This window comes from Balaenoptera physalus (assembly GCF_965194825.1).
Source record: "Balaenoptera physalus genome assembly, chromosome: 1".
Taxonomy (NCBI): domain Eukaryota; kingdom Metazoa; phylum Chordata; class Mammalia; order Artiodactyla; family Balaenopteridae; genus Balaenoptera; species Balaenoptera physalus.
Window position 1 is genome coordinate 32,530,901 of NC_138882.1, and position 20,644 is coordinate 32,551,544.

Below are 20,644 nucleotides of genomic sequence, written 5' to 3' on the forward strand. Positions count from 1 at the left end.
GCATCTTTGTGCCTTCCCACCCACCACCATCGGGCTTAGATCAGGGCTGCAGTCAGGAGAGGAGGTTGACAATGACGGAGATATCCAGAAGGGTTTGGAGATGCCAGAGCCAAGGGGGCCTGTGCCTTGCTTGTCCTGTACGCAACTTTGGTGGTCAGCATCTTGCCAATGTCCTTTGCAGCCCCAGTTACATGGGGACAATTGAGCACAGAAGGCTACAAGGGGTGTTGGGGAGAATGTGCCTCTGAGGCACACGATCTCCCGAAGGCATCAGAAAGATGCAGATGAGCCCATTTGCCCTGCATACACAAGAAGGGCGAGGAAGGGCGGAGGGGGCCCGGAGGTCCTACCCGAAGGAGCCCAGATGAAGTGACAAGTAGAACACAGAGTGGACAGCAGACCTCTCAGGATGGGCCAGTATAAAGGCCCCCAACCAGCAGGGCACATCACACCTCAGTGGATGGGACTATTTCCTTCTGGTGCATGAGGCCAACATAGAACCGTGACAAAGCAAGGCCAGCGTGATGGGGCCCTCCTTCCCACTGCCTCGACAGTTACACTGGCACAAGCCACCCCCTCACTCATGCCCACTTCCCCAGGGTTCACATAATCACCAGAGGAGAGAGGGGAGACAAAAAGGAAAGAAAATCCAGAATGAGACTGAGTTTTGAATCGGGAGTAAAGTGACTGAGATATCGTTGAATTGGACCAACTTTGCCCAGAAGTGACTAGGTAACTTTTTTCTTACATCAGTCAGATTGTGGGTTTAGGGTCTAAAATTAAGCTCCATAATAGAAAACCTGGTTTCTTTTCTTGCCATCCAAACCTGTGATCGCGAGTTGATAGCCTGCTGTGACTGAGCGGTTAGCTAAAATAAGACCTGGGCTCTGACTGCCTTGCGTTTTTCCGGGACTCTATTTCCCCTTTCCTCCTTCCCCTTTTGGGGTTCAGTCTGTAGGATGCTGTAGGAGAGCCTGGGCCAGCCCTGCGCAGGTATGATGGGGCAGGATCCTGTGGGGGGGGCATGGTGAGGGGTGGAGGACGCACGTGTGTGTTGGGGAGTGGGCTTCACTTGTGTGACTCCGGACTAGGATCACTTGGGTTGCTCCTGGGAGTCCTAACTGGGTCAGGTCAGGGAGGCGCCAAGGACCAACTGAGTCAGGGAAGGAGGTTTCTACCCCAGCTCTGCCTGTCAGCGCCCTCTTTGCCGAGACGCCAAGCCCAGGTTCCAACAAAACTCCAAGGTCTGCCATTCCCGGGGGAGCTCAGAGGCAGCTAGAATCTCCAATTCTTCTAGTGAGTGAGGAGGGAAGAGCACGGTCCCCGGGGTCCTGGGAGCTCTGGAGCTGGCAAAAGGGGCTCTGCAGGAGATGCGTAACAAGTGGACTTAATCCAGGCTCAATAGCCCAGGGAGTGGGGGACATGTTGCCAGGTGAATGGAGATATGAGTCCAAGGATGTGAGGCTATTCCTGCCACCTATACCCCTTCCAATGCATATCGATTCCACACTGTGCCCTGGGCTAGGTGTTTCACATCTAATATCTGGTTATGTCCACAACCTGTAGGTTTGGTATTACTCTCCCTAATTTTCCAGCTGAGAAGAAATATGAAGGTGACTTGCCTAGGATCTTGCAGCTAGAAAGCAACAAAACAGGCTTTTCATGCTCGATACCCCATCTCACATCCTGCAGCTGTAAAGATGGAGGATTCCCAAGGAACGGAGTCTCCCAAGGTCAAGGAGAATCAAGTGGTGCCAGCCAGGAAAGCCAAAAGGAAAGGAAAGCAAGGGATCTGTGGGAGTCACGTGCCACTGGCCAGCCGCCATGCCCATGGGAGAGTGTCCCTTTAAGAGCCCAGGTGTGGGTCAAGCACCACACACAGTTTCAGTTTTGGCAGCAGTATCCAGTGTCCTGCCGGAGGCTTCTAGAAAGGCAAGGGTTGCGGACTGGTCAGCAGGCTGTGCCCAAGACGCTGACAGGATAGAAGGAAGTGGCTAAAAGTAAGTGTGGCTGCTCTGGGATCCCCAAAGGGATGCCATCTGGGAAGGGCCCGGGATGGTGACTCAGGCAGTGCCCTCTGCGTGCGTGACTCCCAGCTTACAGACAGCGGGGTGAGGAGAACGTGGTCGCGGCCTGTGTGCCCGAGCATGTTGTGGGAGAGTTGACAGGCACAGCCCGGAGAGCTGAGTAAGGACGCATGGGTGAAAGCTCAGCAGGTGGGAAGAAGGGATGTCTTGGGTCAACACATGCAGCTCTGCTCTAAGTTTGGTCTCTGAATTCCCTACTAACTCCTTTATAACTTAACTGTGACCTTAGGCAAGTCACCTAATCGCTCTCTCAGTCTCGGTTTCCTAATGTGTAAAATGGGGATACAAATAAGGCATTGGCCTCACTTAGGGTGGATGTGAGATTCAAATGAGAAAACGTGTGGAATCGCTTTGAAAACTCTAGAGTGAAATAACAGTTGTTTGGTGTTTTTCAGTTCGGTTCAGTTATTCCAGGACTATTGAGCACCAGAAAGGCCTGGATAGAATAAGGCATATGCAGTGCCTGGCGCGAGGCAGGTACTCTTCTAGTCCTTGAAGATTTCCACCTCCAGCTTTCTGGTGAGGGCACAGGCAGCCCCTTTTTCCCGGCTTCGAAGAGGCTCTAAGATCCTTTCCAATTTCAACCCAGCTTTGCTCTCGCAGATTCCTGCCACTTCGAGGTATAGTGTGTATCACTGTATCATCCTGCACCTGCTAAAGTGGGAAAAATGAGGTCCTTCCTGGGAAAGTGAGTAAGGCAGGCAGAGCCCCCTCCCAGGCATAGGCAGCATTCCCCAGTCCTGATGTTCCTCCTGGCTCTGCAGCCCGGAGGCCTCAGACATAGGCTTTCCCCTGGCCCATCCCGACAGCATCCCCAGGCCAGCCAGGGGACCCTCCGGCACAAGCTCAGCTGCTGTGCAAGCTCCGTCTCTCACCACCCCCACTTCCCTTTTTGCAACTGCCCCGGGCCACCTAAGCTGCTGGCGCTGTTTTGCACCACAGCCTTCGCCATCACTCTCCCCCTTCACTAGGGGAATTACAGGTCCCTGAACACCTGGAGATGAGATATGCCAATTCATGGGTTAGGGTAGAAGGCAACTCTCTGGTCTGCCCAGAGCCAGCTCTGAAACTCTCCATCCATCTCTCTCCCTGGCCTTGGGTGTGATGACGTAGCAGAAAAAGCAATGAACCAGGAGCCAGGAGAGCAGCTAGCTGTCTCTTAGCCTGTCTCTTAGCACCTCTAGATGCTGGGGCTTTATTTTACAAATAGTGTGATAGCAGCAGCTTCCAAGTAGTAAACACACTTACCCTTGGCTTTCACAGCTTCATTCCCTTCCCACCTGAAACAAACCTGGGAGGTAGGCAGGGTAGGTATCACAATCCCATTTTACAGTTGAGGAAACTAAGACTGTGAGTTAATGTGAGTGGTGTAAGTTCAGCCAGCAAGTACAAATGACAACATTTTGGGGCAGTCATTTTGATATGGTCATGGGGACATTCTGACATCACCTAAAAAACACAATACCCAACTTTAAAAACAATAACATTATTCATGCATGTGCTCAGCAGAGATCCCCTCATCTCTGTCTTGCCCCCTCTTTGGGTGGGCTGAAGCTGGGAGCCCAAAGTCCCTGGCGTTGACACAGTGTGATGAAGTAGAAAGAAGCTTTGAAGGCAATGTGTCTGGTTATAGGAAACGAATGTAGCATGCCGTACACATGGTAAGTGCTAAATAAATAGCAGCCAGTATTATTTTTCAGGAAGAAATTTCTCTGTTGGCACCTACCTCTGGCTTCAAATAGAGTCTCTTCACAGGAACTACCTTTCCTGTGAAAAGCAGAGAGGCGAGAACTGGACTAACTTCTCCTCTAAGATTGGATTTCCTGCTCCCTCCCCTCCTGACTGCTTCCTCTCAACTCTAAGACCCTCTGCAGTACAGCATAGTGACTAAAATCTTGTACTCTTGACCCAGAATGCCTGTATTTGAATCCCAGCCCAGCCACTTACCTACTGTGTAACTTTGGACAAATGTCTTACTTCTCTAGGCCTCAACCATCTCATCTGTGAAATGGGTTTGCCCATTTTATCTTCCCTTCTAGGGTGGTGTGAAGATTAAATGAGTTAACACATGTATAGCACTTGAAAATGTCTCAGTACGTGCTAGCTATAATTATGATCCCTCACTTCTAACCTAGTCCTCTTTCAGGCCATGCTGGTCTAATCTGAGCAGCTCTCCCAAGTCTTCAAAGGCCGCTCAGCAAACAGACTTCTGTTCTCTCACTCTAAGACAGGAAAAAGAGAAGATTGTGTTGATTTTAGAGAGGATATGGGCAAGGAACTTTTTTTTTTTTAAGCCCAGCACCCTGCTTAGGACTTTACATATGTTGCTTCATTTAATCCTTACAGCGACTCACTATACTAGGTACAATTATCTCCAGTTTACAGATGAGAATTTGGGGCTCAATGAGTTTAAATAGCCTGCCCCAAATCACACAACCCCCAAGTAAGAGAGACGATAGCCAAGCTGAGGAGTCTGCTCTGTGCTACTCTCCAAGTGCACAGCAACCGTAAAAGTTAAGTGCACAGACCCTCACCCTCCTGTGCTAACGAGTAATTGCAACCTCTTACAGTGGAAGAGCACTTTACACTATTCAGAGTGCTTCCATATATATTAACCTGTTATTCCACTACATAGTCCCCCACCCCACAGTAGCCCTTCAACTAGAAGAGTCAGGGACCATGATGTCCATTTTACAGATGGGAAAGTTGAGCCAGCATATTTTGCCCAAGTGGTAGAGCTCTTCTGGTAGCCTGTGACAGAGCAGGACTCTGGACCTCTGGGTTCTCTTCCATCCTCCATGCTCCTCTTCATGCTACTTTCCCTTGAGTGCCCAGAACCAGGAAGCTATTGGGCAAAGTGAGAGAAATCAGCCCTAACTTTGCCCTTCTCAGAGAGGGAATGAGGATGTAACCATTCCCAATCCAATCAGTCTTTGCTGAGCAGCTGGTCTTTGCCAGGCACTCTCTGGAGAGCAAGGCCTTCTGGAGATGGGGATATTGATCTCAGTTGACTCTAACTTCCAGGAGCTTGCCATCTGGTAGAGTGGGTGAGGTAAACACTTACACGTCAGGGGAGAATGGGATGGAGTCAATAACAGGGGTTCTCAGTCTTTGTCGAAAGGCCATCTGAAAATCCACAAGTCTTATTCCCAGAGCTTCATGAAGCTTGTAACCCAAATGCTTAATTTCTGCTGAAGTCTTGCATTCTGACTTTTGACAGGAATGGAACCAGAAAGTCTTGGGTCTTTCTAGCTCATATATCCTTTGGACCCTGTGGTTGCTCTCTCTCCATCTCCCTGCCCTCTGGAGTTCCGATTTCTTTTCTCCAACACTGCCTTTACTTGGAGGTTCTCCCACAATCCAGGGCTTCCATAAACTTCATAACCTCTCCTATGCTCCTGCCTGTCACTACAAGTCTGAGGCCCTTCCAGACTACACAGACTGCCCTCCCTCCCCTCGCGATGCTGTGGTTTCCAGGCTCACTCTAGTCTGTGCTCGGCCTCTGCATCCCTGGGAGAGGAGAGTGACAGTCCCACATGGACCCAGGCAGCGCCTCTCCTGGCCATGCAGTCCAGGCCAAGGAAAGCTCCTTCCCCGGCCAGACCAGCCACTCCCTGCTCCTCTGAGCCCCAAGCTTCCTGTTCCCCCAAGTTCACACTCACAGGCAAACAGGTGAAGGACCCAGAGATGCTGAGGGCCTGTGCTCACCAGCAGCCAAGCCAGGACCTGGTCCAGGAGAGCCTTCTCCCTCTGAAAAAGGAGGAAAACCTAAGATTAGATGGACAGAGATTTGACTCCAAGCCATGAGAGCTGAAGACCAACCACTCTAACTTCAGGGGAGCTAGCTAGGTTAATTCTATGAGGAGATAGACTCTGCTATTCAGCAGGGCCTACACCCTGCCCCAACCCACAATTGTGTAGACATACATTATGAATATTTCAGGGTCAGTAACTTGGTAAAATGAGAATGATTTAGAATATCCCAGCCTGACTAGTGAAAATACGGCTCCTTTTTTAAGAGCCAGAAAATGTGCCTTCCTGCATGATATACTAGCCCATGTAGATCCCAAAAGAACAGGTCCCTCTGAGCGTCCAAGTAGTGATAATAGGGTAGCGATTCGATCCCACTCTGCTGTGGAGTCTTGGGGCCAAGAATCTCTCTAACCCTTAGATTTCCCATCTGCACGTGAAGATATTATTTATCCCTTGGGTGGCTGAGATGATGGATGAAGTCATATAAGACGAGAAGGTAGCAAAGCATCTGGTGCATACTAGGTGCCCGATAAATATTATGCTCTTCTTTCCTTCCTAAAGCAAATCCTTTGACTCCAGCCCCAGCTACCAAGGAACTGGGGCCTCCCTGAGACCTGAATCTCCCAGGTTTGGGAGAAAGTCTGGTTTTGAGAGGAAGGGATTTCTAATGATTCACAAAGCCCAGGGTCCTTTCAGCTGTGAACAGAGAAATTGTGTTTCAAGTTTAGCTTTGAGCAGAGATTTCCTGCTCTTGAGAGCATGGGGGCACGGGAGGAGTTCAATATCCCTGGGGACTGGACTGTGTGTTTCCTCACCAAGGTCAACTTCTACCAGATTTGCCCTCCCCCTGCGCATGCCTGGTGATGGCATCCCTGGTGTGAGGTTATGCAAAGGGTAATGGGTACGTGTGCGCATCCTCCCCGGACGTGGACCTTCACAGCCACCCAAGCATGTCACAGATGAGAGAAGCCTGGGCTGGCAGTCGGGACCCCCGCTTTGGAAAATCTGGCATCTGACCCTATGTAACCCAAGGCAAATTGCTTTTACCAGTCCAGAGGAGGGGCTGCATCCCCCAGCTCAGCCTATGGGAAGACCGACTCCAGTCTCACAGAAATATTAGGAAGCTTGTTGATCTCAGGTGAGAACAGCGACCAGAACCAGAGAGCTGCTGTTGGCTTGGGCTGCTCAGAGCACGTGGCATTGTGTCCTCCCACTGGCCACTGCAACCAAGGCCAGCGCAAATGGCAGGTGGTAGAGTCCTTGGGACTCTGCAGCGAGCCCGTCCCAAGTGTTCCAGAGGAGAGAGACTTCCCAGCCCTCTGACCCCTGCTCCCACCTGGGAGTCAATCCCATGGCCACCACGGTGCCCACTCAGGTGGTCCTGCAGCCAGCGTTGCCTGAGCACATCCAGGCTGGGGCGGACACTGGCATTTGGCTAAGGCCCCACTCCAGAAGTTAATCATTGGCCTGGTATGAAAAGTCCAGGGCAGTTAACTAGAATCAAGAGAGCCTCGAGCTGCCACCCGACACCCATATCTGTCCCCACCTCCCCTAACCCGCTCCTCTTACTTTTCTGAAGAACTGGAGAAACAGAATACCTTTATCTCCACAAGGAAATAAAAAGGTGCCTTGCTGGGAAATTCCCTCACGGAAAAGAAAGAACCAAGATAAACAGCTCTATTTCCTTTGGCTCAAGCTAGCGGAGGGCGTCTCTGGGAGCAGGAACAGGGCCAAGGCAGTAAGGGAGCCTGGGAGATGCCTCCCCACGCTCCCTGCTGCTTAGAGCGTCCTTATCTCTGTGGGTGCTGGTTACTGCCCAGCACCTGTTAACACAGTTTTCTCCTTTCACACTCTCATCGTCAAGTCCATTCCAAAGTTGAACGCCTGTCACAGTCCGTGGGAAAGTGAGGAGTCCCCTCTCCACCTCTCTCCTCCTTTAGGCTGCGGTCTGGGTCCAGAGGACAGCTGTGGTCAGGCTGGCCCTGGGGCCCTCAACACTCCCCAGCCCTGGGCTATGTCCACAGATGTTACAAGGTCCACACGTGCTGCACCCTCCGAGTGGCCTTACCTTGGATTCTCCATCTTCGTCTGACCGACCTCAGCAACCAGGATAACAGAGGCCATCACACCCACATTTTTAACCCCAACCCTATAACTGAGTCTCTGGGAAATCGTGGGCAGATCACTCAGCATCTCAAGACCTTGATTTTCTTATCTATGAAATGGTTGTAATTACAACTGTTCTGTTTTATTTAAAGGGAACTTATAGAGCTCCAGTGAAATAGTGTAAATGACAATGCTTTGATAAGCAAAGGGGGCTCTACAAATAACAGGAATAAGCGTGAGGGATAAGCATCCCACTCTATTTGAGGTGCAATACAGTGCAGTAAGAGAGGCTCAGAGCTTAGACCCTGGGGGTCAGACAAAGCAGGATTCAGGTCTTGCCCACCTCCTCCACTCCCACCCTACCTATCCCCACACTTAATCCTTGTGTGAACGCGAGGAAAGCACTTAACATTAAAGCTTTCATTTCCTCCTACGTAAAATGTGGATAAGAATGCCCATCTCCTCAGCAGCAACAACAACAACAACAACAATAGAATACCCACCTCCTAGGGGTGATATCAAGTTTAAATGAGATAATACAGGTACATTATTTAACACAGTGCCTGGAACATGGTACAAGGACCATTCATGGTGGTTATGACCATCATCATAGCTTTAATCCTTGCTAGGCTGCCTCTATGCATCTCTACTTACTCATATGACACACCATAAAATATGCCAGCCCCCCTCCACCTCCCAGAGATGTAGGGAGGGCAGCTGGAACAGAGAGATGGAGCCACTTCTTGGTAGTAACCAATTATCCAGTGAGCTGTTCCTGAGCTGTAATGGATCTTGCCCAGGACCATGACCCCCGGATAGGGATACAGAGGAAATGACACATGTGCGTGTCCCTACCCTAAAGGAACTTGCAGCTTAGTTGAGAAGATGAAAATCTACTTATACCTATTAAGGAACAAAAAAGCATTGTGGATGATGGGACTTTGAACTGTAATAGGAAAGGCGGAGCCATTCATTCTTCCACAGGTTTTATGTCAGTTACTGGAGATACAAAATCAAACAGGTGTTGCAGGAACTCGGTCAACTAGTCTTGGAAGACAAAGGCACTTCATCACCTCGTGCTATTGTCTTTCAGCAACCACGCAAGAAGGCGGTCTGGGTGGCACAGCCCGACGGGAGCCACCAGCGATGTCGCTCCTCTTCTTCGCCTGCCTGCTGGCTGTCTTCCCAGGTGCGTCGGCCAGGTCCCAGCCCACCCCTATCCCAGACCGAGTTCCCTGGGGGCCCTGAAATCAGGCCAGTCCCCAAGGATGTCCCTTGCAAAGCTTGCTTACTCCTTGAGGAGCAACCACACAGACAATGCAGAGAGGCCACAGTTGAAAATGGATTGGTGAGCCAGCACTGGGGATGGGGAACAGAAATGGCACTTCCTCATTTGAAGGTCAGGGGTCTGGTGAAGGGTCTTCACTGGGAATAAAGAAAACAAGACCTTGACCTTGAACGAAGCATCACTATGAGTTGCTTTGGGGTTTTTGGGAAATGACTTATCCTTGTGGCTCTTAATATTTTTATCTGGAAAAAAAAGCAAAGTAATCTGAAAAGCTTTTTCAGAAATATAAGGAAATAACAGATAACAAATGAAATAATGTAGCACCCCACGAGGGTCGTTTAAAAAAAGAAAAAAAATATATATATATATATATACACACACAAGGGATATCACTAAATAAGTTTGCCATTCCGTTTTCCTTAAAATGGTTATCATTAATGAATTACGATTAAAATTTAAGAATTGTTTAATAGTTTTGCAATTTAGCAATTGCCTAGCTTGTAGCACATGGTAATTAATCCACAGAAGGCACATGTCTTGGGAGGAAACGTTCATGTCCTCGGCGTGGGCTGTCTGGAGCCTCTCGGCAGGCTGTACCCTCCTGCAGCCTCAGAAAGCCTCTGTCTCTGTCCCCACAGTGGTCTCCATGAAGAGTCCCATATTCGGTCCCCAGGAGGTGAGCAGCGTGGAAGGCAGCTCCGTGTCCATCAAGTGCTACTACCCGGCCACCTCCGTCAACCGGCATACCCGGAAGTACTGGTGCCGGCAGGGAGCCAGGGGCCGCTGCACTACCCTCATCTCCTCAGAGGGCTACATCTCCAAGGACTATGAGGGCAGGGCCAACCTCACCAACTTCCCGGAGAGCGGCACATTTGTGACGAACATCAGCCATCTCACTCGGAATGACTCGGGGCTCTACAAGTGTGGTCTGGGCATTAGCAGCCGAGGCCTGTCCTTTGATGTGAGCCTGGAAGTCAGTCAAGGTAAGGATCCAGGTGCCTTAGACTTCTGGGGAAAAGTGAGAGGGAATCATCCCAGGAGCAACAGGAAGGCCTGAGGAAGGCTCTCCTGAGAGGGCATGGGGAAGGCTAGGGGTCCATCTGGAGGAAAGGACTTTGCATAATAGAACATGGAAACGAGACAGATGGGACCTACTTGGTGGTGGGGTGCGGGGGCACTTTTCTAGGTCTTCAGGGCCTGAAACATTTCAGGTTTTACTAAGGCTCTAGCTTAGAAGAGCATGAGGGGGATGGCTTCTCTCATTATATTTGTTGCAGGAGGGACAAGAGGCCCATGAGCAGGGAGAGATTCATAGGGATCCTTAAATTCCTGCTATTAGAACACCCTTCAGACCAAGACCTTGGGTCACCAGAAGGCTTCTTTTAAAATATACTTTCTAACCTGAGATCCATTAGTCCATCAAAACTCTCAGCGTAAAGTAAATGATCAGTTCTTGCCCAAAGTCCACAAGATTGGATGTAGTAAGTGATACAGGTGTAAGTATCAAGACAGAATAGAGGAGGGAGAGATTAATGCCAGCTTGGGAAGGCTTCATAGAGGAGGCAGCAGTAAAGTTGGGCCTTGGTAGACATTCTGACAGTGTTCCTCTGGAAAAGAGGGCAGTCCAGGTGACAGGCACACCCAGCCCTCAAGGGGAACATTGAGTAGTCCTATGTTGCAAGAAAGCAAAATCACAACTTGCCCCCCGCCCCTCATCCTGCAGTTCCTGGGCAGATAAATGGCGGCCACGTCTACACAGCAGACCTGGGCAGAACAGTGACCATCAACTGCCCTTTCAAGGCTGTGAATTCTGAGAAGAGGAAATCTTTGTGCAAGAAGACAGGCCAGGACTGCATGCTAGTCATCGACTCCACTGGGTATGTGAGCCCCAGCTACAGCAACAGAGTACGTCTCTCTATTCAGGGTACCAGCCAATTAGTGTTTAGCGTTGTCATCAACCGAATCCAGCTCAGCGATGCTGGGATGTATGTCTGCCAGGCTGGGGACGATGCCAGCGCCGATAAGAGCAATGCTGACCTCCAAGTGCTGAAGCCCGAGACTGAGCTGATTTATGGAGACCTGAGGGGCTCGGTGACCTTTGACTGTGCCCTGGGCCCAGAGACGGCAAAAGAGGCCAAATTTCTGTGCCGGCTAAAAAATGGGGAGGCTTGCAATGTGATCATCAACACGCTGGGGAAGAAGGCTAAGGACTTTGAGGGCAGAATCCTGTTGACTCCCAAGGATAATGGTTTCTTCAGTGTGCACGTCACCAGCCTGAGGAAAGAGGATGCGGGGCTCTACCTGTGTGGAGCCAACTCTGATGGTGAGCCTCAGGAAGGCTGGCCCACCCAGGCTTGGCAACTCTTCGTCAATGAAGGTGAGACCTGAGAGGGGGAGAGGGAAGAGATGGGCAGTCTGGCAGGGGAGAGCCTCACTGGCTCCCTGTGAATCTATTTAATCTCCGTCAGTCAGCTGACAATATCTGCTCACTGACGAGCCCTGGATCAGATGTTCTGTGGGCAGCTGTACAAGAGAGCTATAAGACATAGCCTCTGCCTTGTGTGATCTCCTAACTCTTCTTCTCTGTTATCAAAGGGCTTTGATGGCCGTCCCTGATCAATAGGAATGAGGGGAGTGAAGCTCCTGATTGAGACCAGACCTGTAGATTGTCTGGGTTTCAGAGAACCATGGTGAGGACATAACATGGAGTCTCCCTGACCCTCGAGCAGCATGGCACCTCATCCTTCACACTCAGATGGAAGAAGTCTTGACTTATGTTGGTCGCAAAGCTTTCCCAGGAAGGCAATGCCCCAGCTTCTAAAATCTCCCCTCCAACATCTCTTAGGGTTATTTGTTATTCAGCAGGTTAAATCCCTGCTCCTTCTCACCCTGGAGCACTCCACACAGAGTTACCCTCATGAGAAACAGTGAACTAGTACTTGAAGTTCATGGTCACTGCCCTTGTGACTTTCCTGTAAGGGGCTCACATTCCCTGTACATCATTTCTCCATCTAGCTTGGTCCTCACCACATCCCTCAGCATCTTCAGTCGTCCAGAGTTCTCACGGAACCTCAGCTTTAGCTTCTTGGAGGGAGGCCATGCTTCTCTTGGACATGGCCCTCAGTCGGGATGCTCAACAATTAAACTTATCTGTGCTACATAGTGTATATTTTAAATCATACTGTTCTAATACATTTCCTTAATTTGGAGAAAAAACATCTGGCCATTTTGTGGGACAAGCTAATAAACAGACAAAAACTTACCTAGGCAGAGATTTTTTAAGAAGCCCAAGGAGAAAGGCTAATAGTCTCTCTTTAAACTCCTTCCATTCTCCGCTCAGAATAAGGTGGGGAAGGGATCAAGGTCGCCAGACCAGTGGGGAAGTCTCCTGGAGGCTGGGTGAAGGCTCCAGTGCTGGGCTCTGTGACATTAGGAAAATCTTCTTCACTTTCTCAGGCGGGTGAGGTGATTGGTCTAAACCTCTCTCTCCACCCTGGCTGAGCCCACGGGGAAGAGGCTGCCCAGACCACACTGCGTTCTCCCTTCCCATCCCTGTCTGTGCTTCTAGAGACCGCGATTCCCCCAAGTCGGTCTGTGGTGAAAGGAGTGGTGGGAAGCTCCGTGGCCGTGTCCTGCGCCTACAACCCGAAGGAAACAGACAGCCTGAAGTACTGGTGTCGCTGGGAAGAGACTGAAAATGGCCGCTGCCCGCAGCTGGTGCAGAGCGAGGGGCTGGTCAAGGAGAATTACGAGGGCAGGCTCGCACTGTACGAGGAGCCAGGCAATGGCACCTACACCGTCATCCTCAACCAGCTCACCCCCCAGGACGCCGGCTTCTACTGGTGTTTGACCAACGGCGATACTCGCTGGAGGTCCATGGTGGAGCTCAAGATTGTAGAAGGTAATTGCTGAACTGGGGCAAGAGGGAAGGCAGGCAGCCCCAGGACCCCTCCAGTCAGCAGCAACATCACCCCCCAACCACTCTGCCTCCCACCTTCCCCCACCTCCATGCTGATGGAGAGAGCCCACCTGCTCATACCTGTATCAAGCACCCGCCCCCCACCTGTTCACACCTGTAACAAACCCTTTCCTGCCCCACACTCTTCAAACTACCACACGTAGCACCTCCTGTGATCATGAGCATCTGCTTCTTTTACAGTATATACGGCATCAGCTGAGTAGAGTATGGCTGTCTTGAGTCTAGGAGAGCAGATAACAACAAGGAAAGCAAACTGAAGTCATTAGCAAGGTCTATGGTCTGTGATAGACTAGCGTGACTCACGGTGGTCACCAATAATCTATTACATAGGCACATAATTACAAGTGCTTTTGTGTTCAGTATAGTGTGTTTATTTACCATGCTGTCCAAAGAGGAAATAGGCTGTGGACAAAGCACCCCCCTAGTCCCCCAGTCACTTTTCTGCGGCATCACCAGCGCTGACTTCTGTGCCTATTTCTCCCTCCCTGCTCCAGGAGAACCAAGCCTCAAGGTACCCAAGAGTGTCAAGGCTTGGCTGGGAGAGACCCTCAAGGTCTCCTGCCACTTCCCCTGCAAATACTACTCCTACGAGAAGTACTGGTGTAAGTGGAGCAACAGAGGCTGCAGGGCCCTGCCCAGCCAGGACGAAGGCCCCAGCCAGGCCTTTGTGAACTGCGACCAGAAGAGCCAGATCGTCTCCCTGAACCTGAGCTCCGTCACCAGCGAGGACGAAGGCTGGTACTGGTGCGGAGTGAAGGAGGGCCACCAATACGGAGAGACCGTGGCTGTCTATGTGGCGGTAGAGAAGAGGGTGAAGGGTGAGTCTCCGAGGGCCATGCCCACGTACCCTGGGACCCCACAGAAAGCTGCCTAAGAACATCTCCATCAGGGGTGGCCCCTAGGTTTGGCTAGAAGAGGCGGGGGTGGGGGGTGGGGTAGATTATGCCCCCACCTGGTCTAATTTAGCCTTCCAGAAAGGGCATCCCAATAAATATACAAACTAATTAAAAATAGTGGATTTGCCATTTAACCTCAGTTTCAAGACAAGTCCCATAGTTGCTCCTTCAGGCCACTTCGAAGCCCTTTCTATACAGAGAGATCTTCTTCTATATGTAGAAATGTCAAAGTCACTCTTATATGCATCATACTCTGCCAAAGTCTGCTCAAAAGAGGGCCAGATAACCTTCATGTACAAGGTCTGATAAAGAAAATCGGGGCAATATCTTCTAAGAAGTTTGCATTTCAAGCCTCTTTTTAAAATATCACATGAAATGTTTTATCCCTAATGAGGTATTTTTAGTCCCTCCAGAAATCCGATTATTCAGCATGTAGTTGGTCAGGCTCACTGAGGGAACCCTAACCAAGCTATCACCAGGGGGCAGCATGATGGCGCCCAGCCCTGTAGTCAAGAGGCCCTGGGCAGGGTTTCAAAGCTGTGAAAAATCTCCCTGTCCACAAATGATGGGTCAGCCCTTATGCATAGCTGGATCTAATGACACGGAACCTTGTAGATGGAAGTGAATTTGGTATGAATGGGACAGAGATCGTCTGTGACAAGCTAGAGAAGACCATCACTCCTGTTTCTAGTGTCCTTCGAGACCCTATCCTAACAGTCTTGAAATCTCACCCTGACCCTGGGATTCCTAATGAAGTCCCACTCCCCAGACTCCCTAAACTCAAGGACAGGAAGAACCATAATCCAGCCCCCTCTGCTCTCTCCAGGATCCCAAGATGCCAGTGGAGTGAATGCTGCTCCTGGTGAGGAGGCGATAGAGCCGAGGGCCAGGGAGACTGAGAACAAAGTCCTTCTGGGTCCCAGCCTTTTTGCAGAGGAAAGAGCAGGGAAGGATACTGAAGGTCGAGCTGGTGGGAGCGGAGCATCCGCAGATCCCGGCAGGTGAGGAGGGATTTGGGACTCCCCACCTGGAGGACATTCTGGAGACCAAGGACCTGAGGTTGGGCTACCAGGCCCAAGGAGGAGAGCCTGTCCGCTTCTTGACAGTGGAGGCAGCCCTCACTGCCTCGGTTTGTGCTCTCTGCCCTTCTCCCGCGACCAGTGCGGTGTTCACCATTCAGTTCAATTTCCCAGTCCGGGTGTGCAGGCAAGGCCCAGTCCTCAGCTTTGTCCTGTCTAGGAGGGCTTCTTAGAAGAACAGAGATCGGGCGGCTGTATCAGGAGGACGCAGTGGATTAACCAGGAAGGAAGAACTGGCTGTAGCCAACGAGCCAGCACCTCCTGGGATCCCCAGTGTCCCTTGCAGGGACTAACTCAATTAATGCTTCCTCCAGCTCTGCAGGACAAGGTGGGGGCTCCAAAGCGCTGGTCTCCACCCTGGTGCCCCTGGCCCTGGTGCTGGCTGCAGGGGCCGTGGCGATTGGGGTGGTCAGAGCCCGACACAGGAAGAATGTCGGTGAGTCCCGGGGTGCTCCCTGCCCCCCACCTCCAACCCTGAGCCTCAGTCCTGGCTCAGCGGCCCTGAGGGGAATTGCCATGATCTGTTCTCTTTTATCAGCTCAAAGGAAGGGTCCAGGAAAGTGAGGTGGGGAATGATAAACCCACACATGCTCAAAGCTTACATTAAGTGCTGTGGTCCAAATGCCGTCATCTCTGCTGGAAGTCCATCTTCAATTGCTGGGGGTCTAAGTTCAGAGGCGTAGCCACTGGGAAGAGGAGGGCAGGGTGCCGGGAAACCTGGGCTTCCAGCCTGGTGTGAGGACCAGTCAGCTGTGTGACTCGGGGTGTCCCAGTTTCATACCTCTGGTTTCCTCACGGCTCAAGACAGGGATAAGAATAACCATCTCTGAGGACAAAACAAGGTCCTGCGCATTGCAAGTTTGCAGAGTGATGAAGAAAGGTCAGCGACTGTTGAGTCTAGATTGTCTGTGAAAAGGGACTGGGGAGGAGACTCGGGTCATTTCCATTCTGCCTTGGGTCCTAGTCAGAGACGAGCAGCAGAGAACTTGCCCCCCTTCAGCTCTCCTGTGGGGTTCCCTCGGGGACGCCCCGGCCTCCATCTCTACACCAACTCCTCTTTCCCCCCCTGACAGACCGGATTTCAATCAGAAGCTACAGGACAGACATTAGCATGTCAGACTTCGAGAACTCCAGGGATTTTGGAGCCCATGACAACATGGGAGCCTCTCCAGACACTCAGGAGACAACTCTCGAAAGAAAAGACGGTACATCTCTCACTCAAGGGAATGCCCAGTCCCTGGGGAACAAGAATTAGCCCTGACTCTGCATCTGGGACGGGAATAGGAGGCCAGGGAGGGCTGATCCACCCTCCCCTGCTCTACACACAGAGTTCGCCACCACTACCGAGGATGCCATGGAGAAGGAAGAACCCAAGAAGGCGAAAAGGGTGAGGGCAAGGAGGGAGAAGGAGGCCTCACGCGGGTGACGAGGAAATGCAGCATGAGGGACTGCAGTTAGACATCAGGAAAAACCACCTCAGAGTGGGGCTGGTGCCAGAGTAGGGAAGGGGGTGTAAACAGTATTTGGAAAGTGAATCTTTCTGGTTGTGATGTTGACGTGGCTGAGGCCCAGGCAGGAGGTAAGCTGCGTTTATAGGCTGTAAACTGGCAGGAGGGAGGGAGACGGCAGTGGCGGGGAGCAGGGGGAGTGGTTGGCAGGGGATGAGGAAGGCAAATGCATAAAAGATTCAGCCACAGGGTGGGCAGGTCAAATGTCAAACGCTGGCAATTAGGCAGGTGCTCTTCCCAGGCCATGGGACCCATAGACTCAGGTCACCACCCTCGCTTGAGGTTTTGTGGGGACCAGCATTTTCCCTGGGGCTGGAAGACATTTGCTCATGGGAGGCACTGATAGTCACTAGAGGCCCCTTCCCACCCCAACCAAGTGCCACGTTACTTGAAATCCTGCCTGCCTTTGGGTCACATGTTACCCTCTCCTCGTACTTCCCTGATCCCAAGGCACTAACGCTTGTTATCATATCTACTCTCCCTGGCGGCAGCAGAGATCCCAGCACTGGGAACAATTAGGGGAATGAGTCAGTCCTGGAGACTGCCTTCCCCTCCAGCCTGGTGTTGTGTCTCTGAACTGGTAGAGAAAGAAAAATGTAAACCTTGTAGCTGACGCCAGCCTAGGCCACCTTGGCCGTGACCGGGGGCAGGGCTTCCGGGGACGGGCCCAGGCAACAGAGATGGTTCCACTCCATGTGTTGGAAGGAGGTAGTGAGACAGAGGGAGATATTTTTAGAAGCTGCAACTTTCCGTTTCTCAAAATTAGTCCCTCTTGGTGAGCACGGTGGCTGGAATGAGAACAGTGGGTCAACACAGTCTTGGGTTGTTTAGGCCAAGATTATGAATTTAGGATACTTAGTGCATCCCCTCCCTCCGACCCCCATTCCCTGAGCCAATGCCCCAAACACTGACCCCTCTCCTGTTGCCCCCTAGTCATCCAAGGAGGAAGCCGACATGGCCTACACCGCCTTCCTGCTCCAGACCAACAACATGGCCGCTGCCACTCAGGACGGCCCCGGAGAAGCCTAGACAGAGCCCTGGTTGCACCCATCCCTCCGCACGTGGCAATCACGTTCCGAATCACGTTGATCCTCAGGGCCCTCAGCTCCAGGGCTCCACTCCCTGCACTCACACCCCACCTAGGCTTTTCCTACCTGTCCTCAGAGGGTATGTTGGTCCCTTCTCGGTGGCATCCAAGCCTGGCTTACTTGTTCCTGTTGGGGGTGAGGTGACGTGAGGCATTCCCACCTACAGCTTATTCCTAATGAAAGAACTAAGGTGTGGGAGGAGAATTAAGATCTAAGGGGACCTCTCAGAAAGAAAAGGGACCACAGTGGGTGGGGAGACAATTTCAGAAAGCCATTCAGGGCTTCTCTGCACCCTTGTTTGGGGATGTCAGTGGGATTCTCCCTTCCACTCCATCCCCGAATCTCCCAATCCCCCACTCCCTTCCATCTTCTCTTCTTCTTTCCCTCATTAAAAATACGCATTTGGATACTCACTAGATTCCAGGCGCTCTGCTAGACACCGGGACAGATAGGCCACAAACCCGGCTAGCAACCTTTCTAAAAACATCATTGAATCCCTGGAAGCCACAGCACTCTGTATTTACACTCACTAAAATCCTCATCCGGTATTCTCACCTCTGCCTATACTGGGAGAAATCATAAAATGTCTGGAGTCCTGAGGCCTTAGGGATTGTGTAACACAGGCATACATACAAGGAATCAAAAACACATTCTTACCATTTTACAGGTGAGAAAATTTGAGGTCCTAAGAGGTGAAGAACTTTGTCCAAGGGCAGCAAATGAGATACACTAGTGTCAAAGCTAGATTTCGCATCTCCTGTCTCCATATAAGAGCCTCTGCTCTCCTGATGGAGACAGAATTCTACAGTAAGGAGAAGGAGGAGGAGGAGAAAAATGTAAATAGAGACTGGTCTTTCACAAGCCCCACCTCAGGGAAGACACCCCTTTCCCTTTCTGTCACTCACAGAGACCTAATAGGGTAAGAGAACGGTCAAACACTCATAACCCCTGTATTTGAAGAGTTCTGAGTGAAAGGGGAGAAAAGAGGGGGTTTGATGGTGCCAAGGAGGGGCTGATCTCCAAAGAGCTAAGGTTTTAAGGTCTTTTTCCCTCTAAGCTCTGTACTTCAACTAGCACCTACGAGCTGGCACTTGCTAACAAATCAAAAATGTGAATTAATTAATAATTAAAGACAGTGATTGCCACCAAGGAGGCTCAGACTGCATTTGTCCCCCATACCATTTGTTTCCCGGGCAACTCTTTCAGAGCAGTTTTGCTGTGGTCCCACTTTTAGACACCCCAGAACATGTATCTAAACCAGAGTTCCCCCCACCTCCAATGCTGGGCTGAGGGAGGCTAAGGGACAGCTTGCAAGTGGGACCAAGATTCTCTTCAATAAAAGAACACTTTGGGGTCTACACCAGTGGTCAAGATGCCAAAGCTCTGTAAGGGAAGACTCTCTATGATGGAATAAACTGAAAGCAGATATAACCAGTGCTCCTCTTAGGCATTAAAAAAAATCTTGGTACAGAATCCATGGAACACCTGACCTTAAATCTCATACCTCCCTGGGGTATCCTCCAAGATCAAGAGGCTATTAAGCAAAACTCAAGTAACCGAATGAATAAACTCCCTCCATAGACTAGAGGCTAGTTAGATGATGAGTTAGGTTTTAGAATAGTTGACCCTAAGCCTCTTGGGGGACAGTGATTAGGTAAAGGACCCCCTTGTCTCCTAAGGCCATTCGTAGGTTCTGTAAACCTTGCCATATCCTATAAGCCCCCGTGCCACCCCTAGACTCTTCCTCAGGGTGCCAGTGTGTAGAGAGTTCTCTCTTGGAGAGAGTTCTTCCTGGCCATCTAGCCCACCTGATGTGGGATAGAACCTATGCTTCTATCCGGGCCTTGAACATAATGCTTTCCATGCTATGTACTTCCCCAGTCTGGACAGCAAAGCATTGCAAGAGAACCAAAACTACAAGGTATGTTAGAACCCATCACTGTTTTACCCTCAGGAAGCTGCTCTCTGACCCACCAAAGAGTCATGCCTGGGGCAGAAGAATTAAGATACAGCTTCTGTGTTAATGCAACAACCTACAAGCCAGTCCTGAACTTAGGCAGTCTATCCCAGTCCCTAGAATCAAAGGCCAAGAAATGTCACTAAAGCTGCAATCTTGTATTATTCTTAACTGACATTGTCAATAGGTGATAGCAAGTTTAGTAATATAACCTGCCCCAAATCCACCTGCTCTGCATGCAGGATGTTGGACAGAAAAACCCTCCTATGAAGAAGGAAGCTGGTCTAATTTATTTTTTCACCATTCAGGAGTTTAGAAGTCTGAAATCAAGGTGTCAGCAGGGTCGGTTCCTTCTGGAGGCTCTGAGGGAGAATCTGTTCATGTCTCTCTCCTGGCTCCTTGTAGTTGCCAGTAATCCTCGGCTTGTAGACGCATCACTCCTGTCTTTGCCTCCATCATCGCATGGCCTTCTCCCTGTGTGTTGCCCTGTGTCTTCACATGCCTTCTTATAAGGACACCAGTCATTGGATGGAGGGCCCACTCTAATCCAGTTCGACCTCATCTTAATGAATTACATCTGCAAAGTTCCTGTTTTTAAACAAGGTCATGTTCTGAGGTTCCAGGTGGACATGAATTTTGGAGGACACTATTCAGCCCAATATAGGGGAGTAACAATCAACTGTGAGGTTGGTAATGATAAACCAAATAACAAGGATTAGTGTCCAGCAGCCACGCAGAGAACTACTTCAATATTTCTGATGGCAAGAAAATCTTCCTCAAGTTCTTGAATTATCTTGATTTTTTTCTTTTTAAAAATCCATTATGTAACAATGATTACACATTACTAAGACCCAATAGTGGTTGAGAATCTGTTTATAGCAGACAAGCCTGTGGTCGAAGTTC

At 50.5% G+C, this 20,644-nt stretch overlaps 1 protein-coding gene across 1 annotated transcript; it reads left to right on the forward strand.

Moving 5' to 3' along the window:
* The first annotated feature begins 1,896 nt into the window (after positions 1-1,896).
* PIGR (polymeric immunoglobulin receptor) lies at positions 1,897-18,933 on the forward strand. The gene is made up of 11 exons (XM_082470171.1): positions 1,897-2,000; positions 9,040-9,135; positions 9,873-10,217; positions 10,958-11,611; positions 12,803-13,135; positions 13,708-14,031; positions 14,936-15,110; positions 15,503-15,624; positions 16,262-16,393; positions 16,517-16,575; positions 17,630-18,933. The coding sequence occupies exons 2-11, from the start codon at positions 9,093-9,095 to the stop codon at positions 17,723-17,725; spliced, it is 2,283 nt and encodes a 760-aa protein (XP_082326297.1). The 5' UTR covers positions 1,897-2,000; positions 9,040-9,092; the 3' UTR covers positions 17,726-18,933.
* The last annotated feature ends 1,711 nt before the right edge of the window (positions 18,934-20,644 follow it).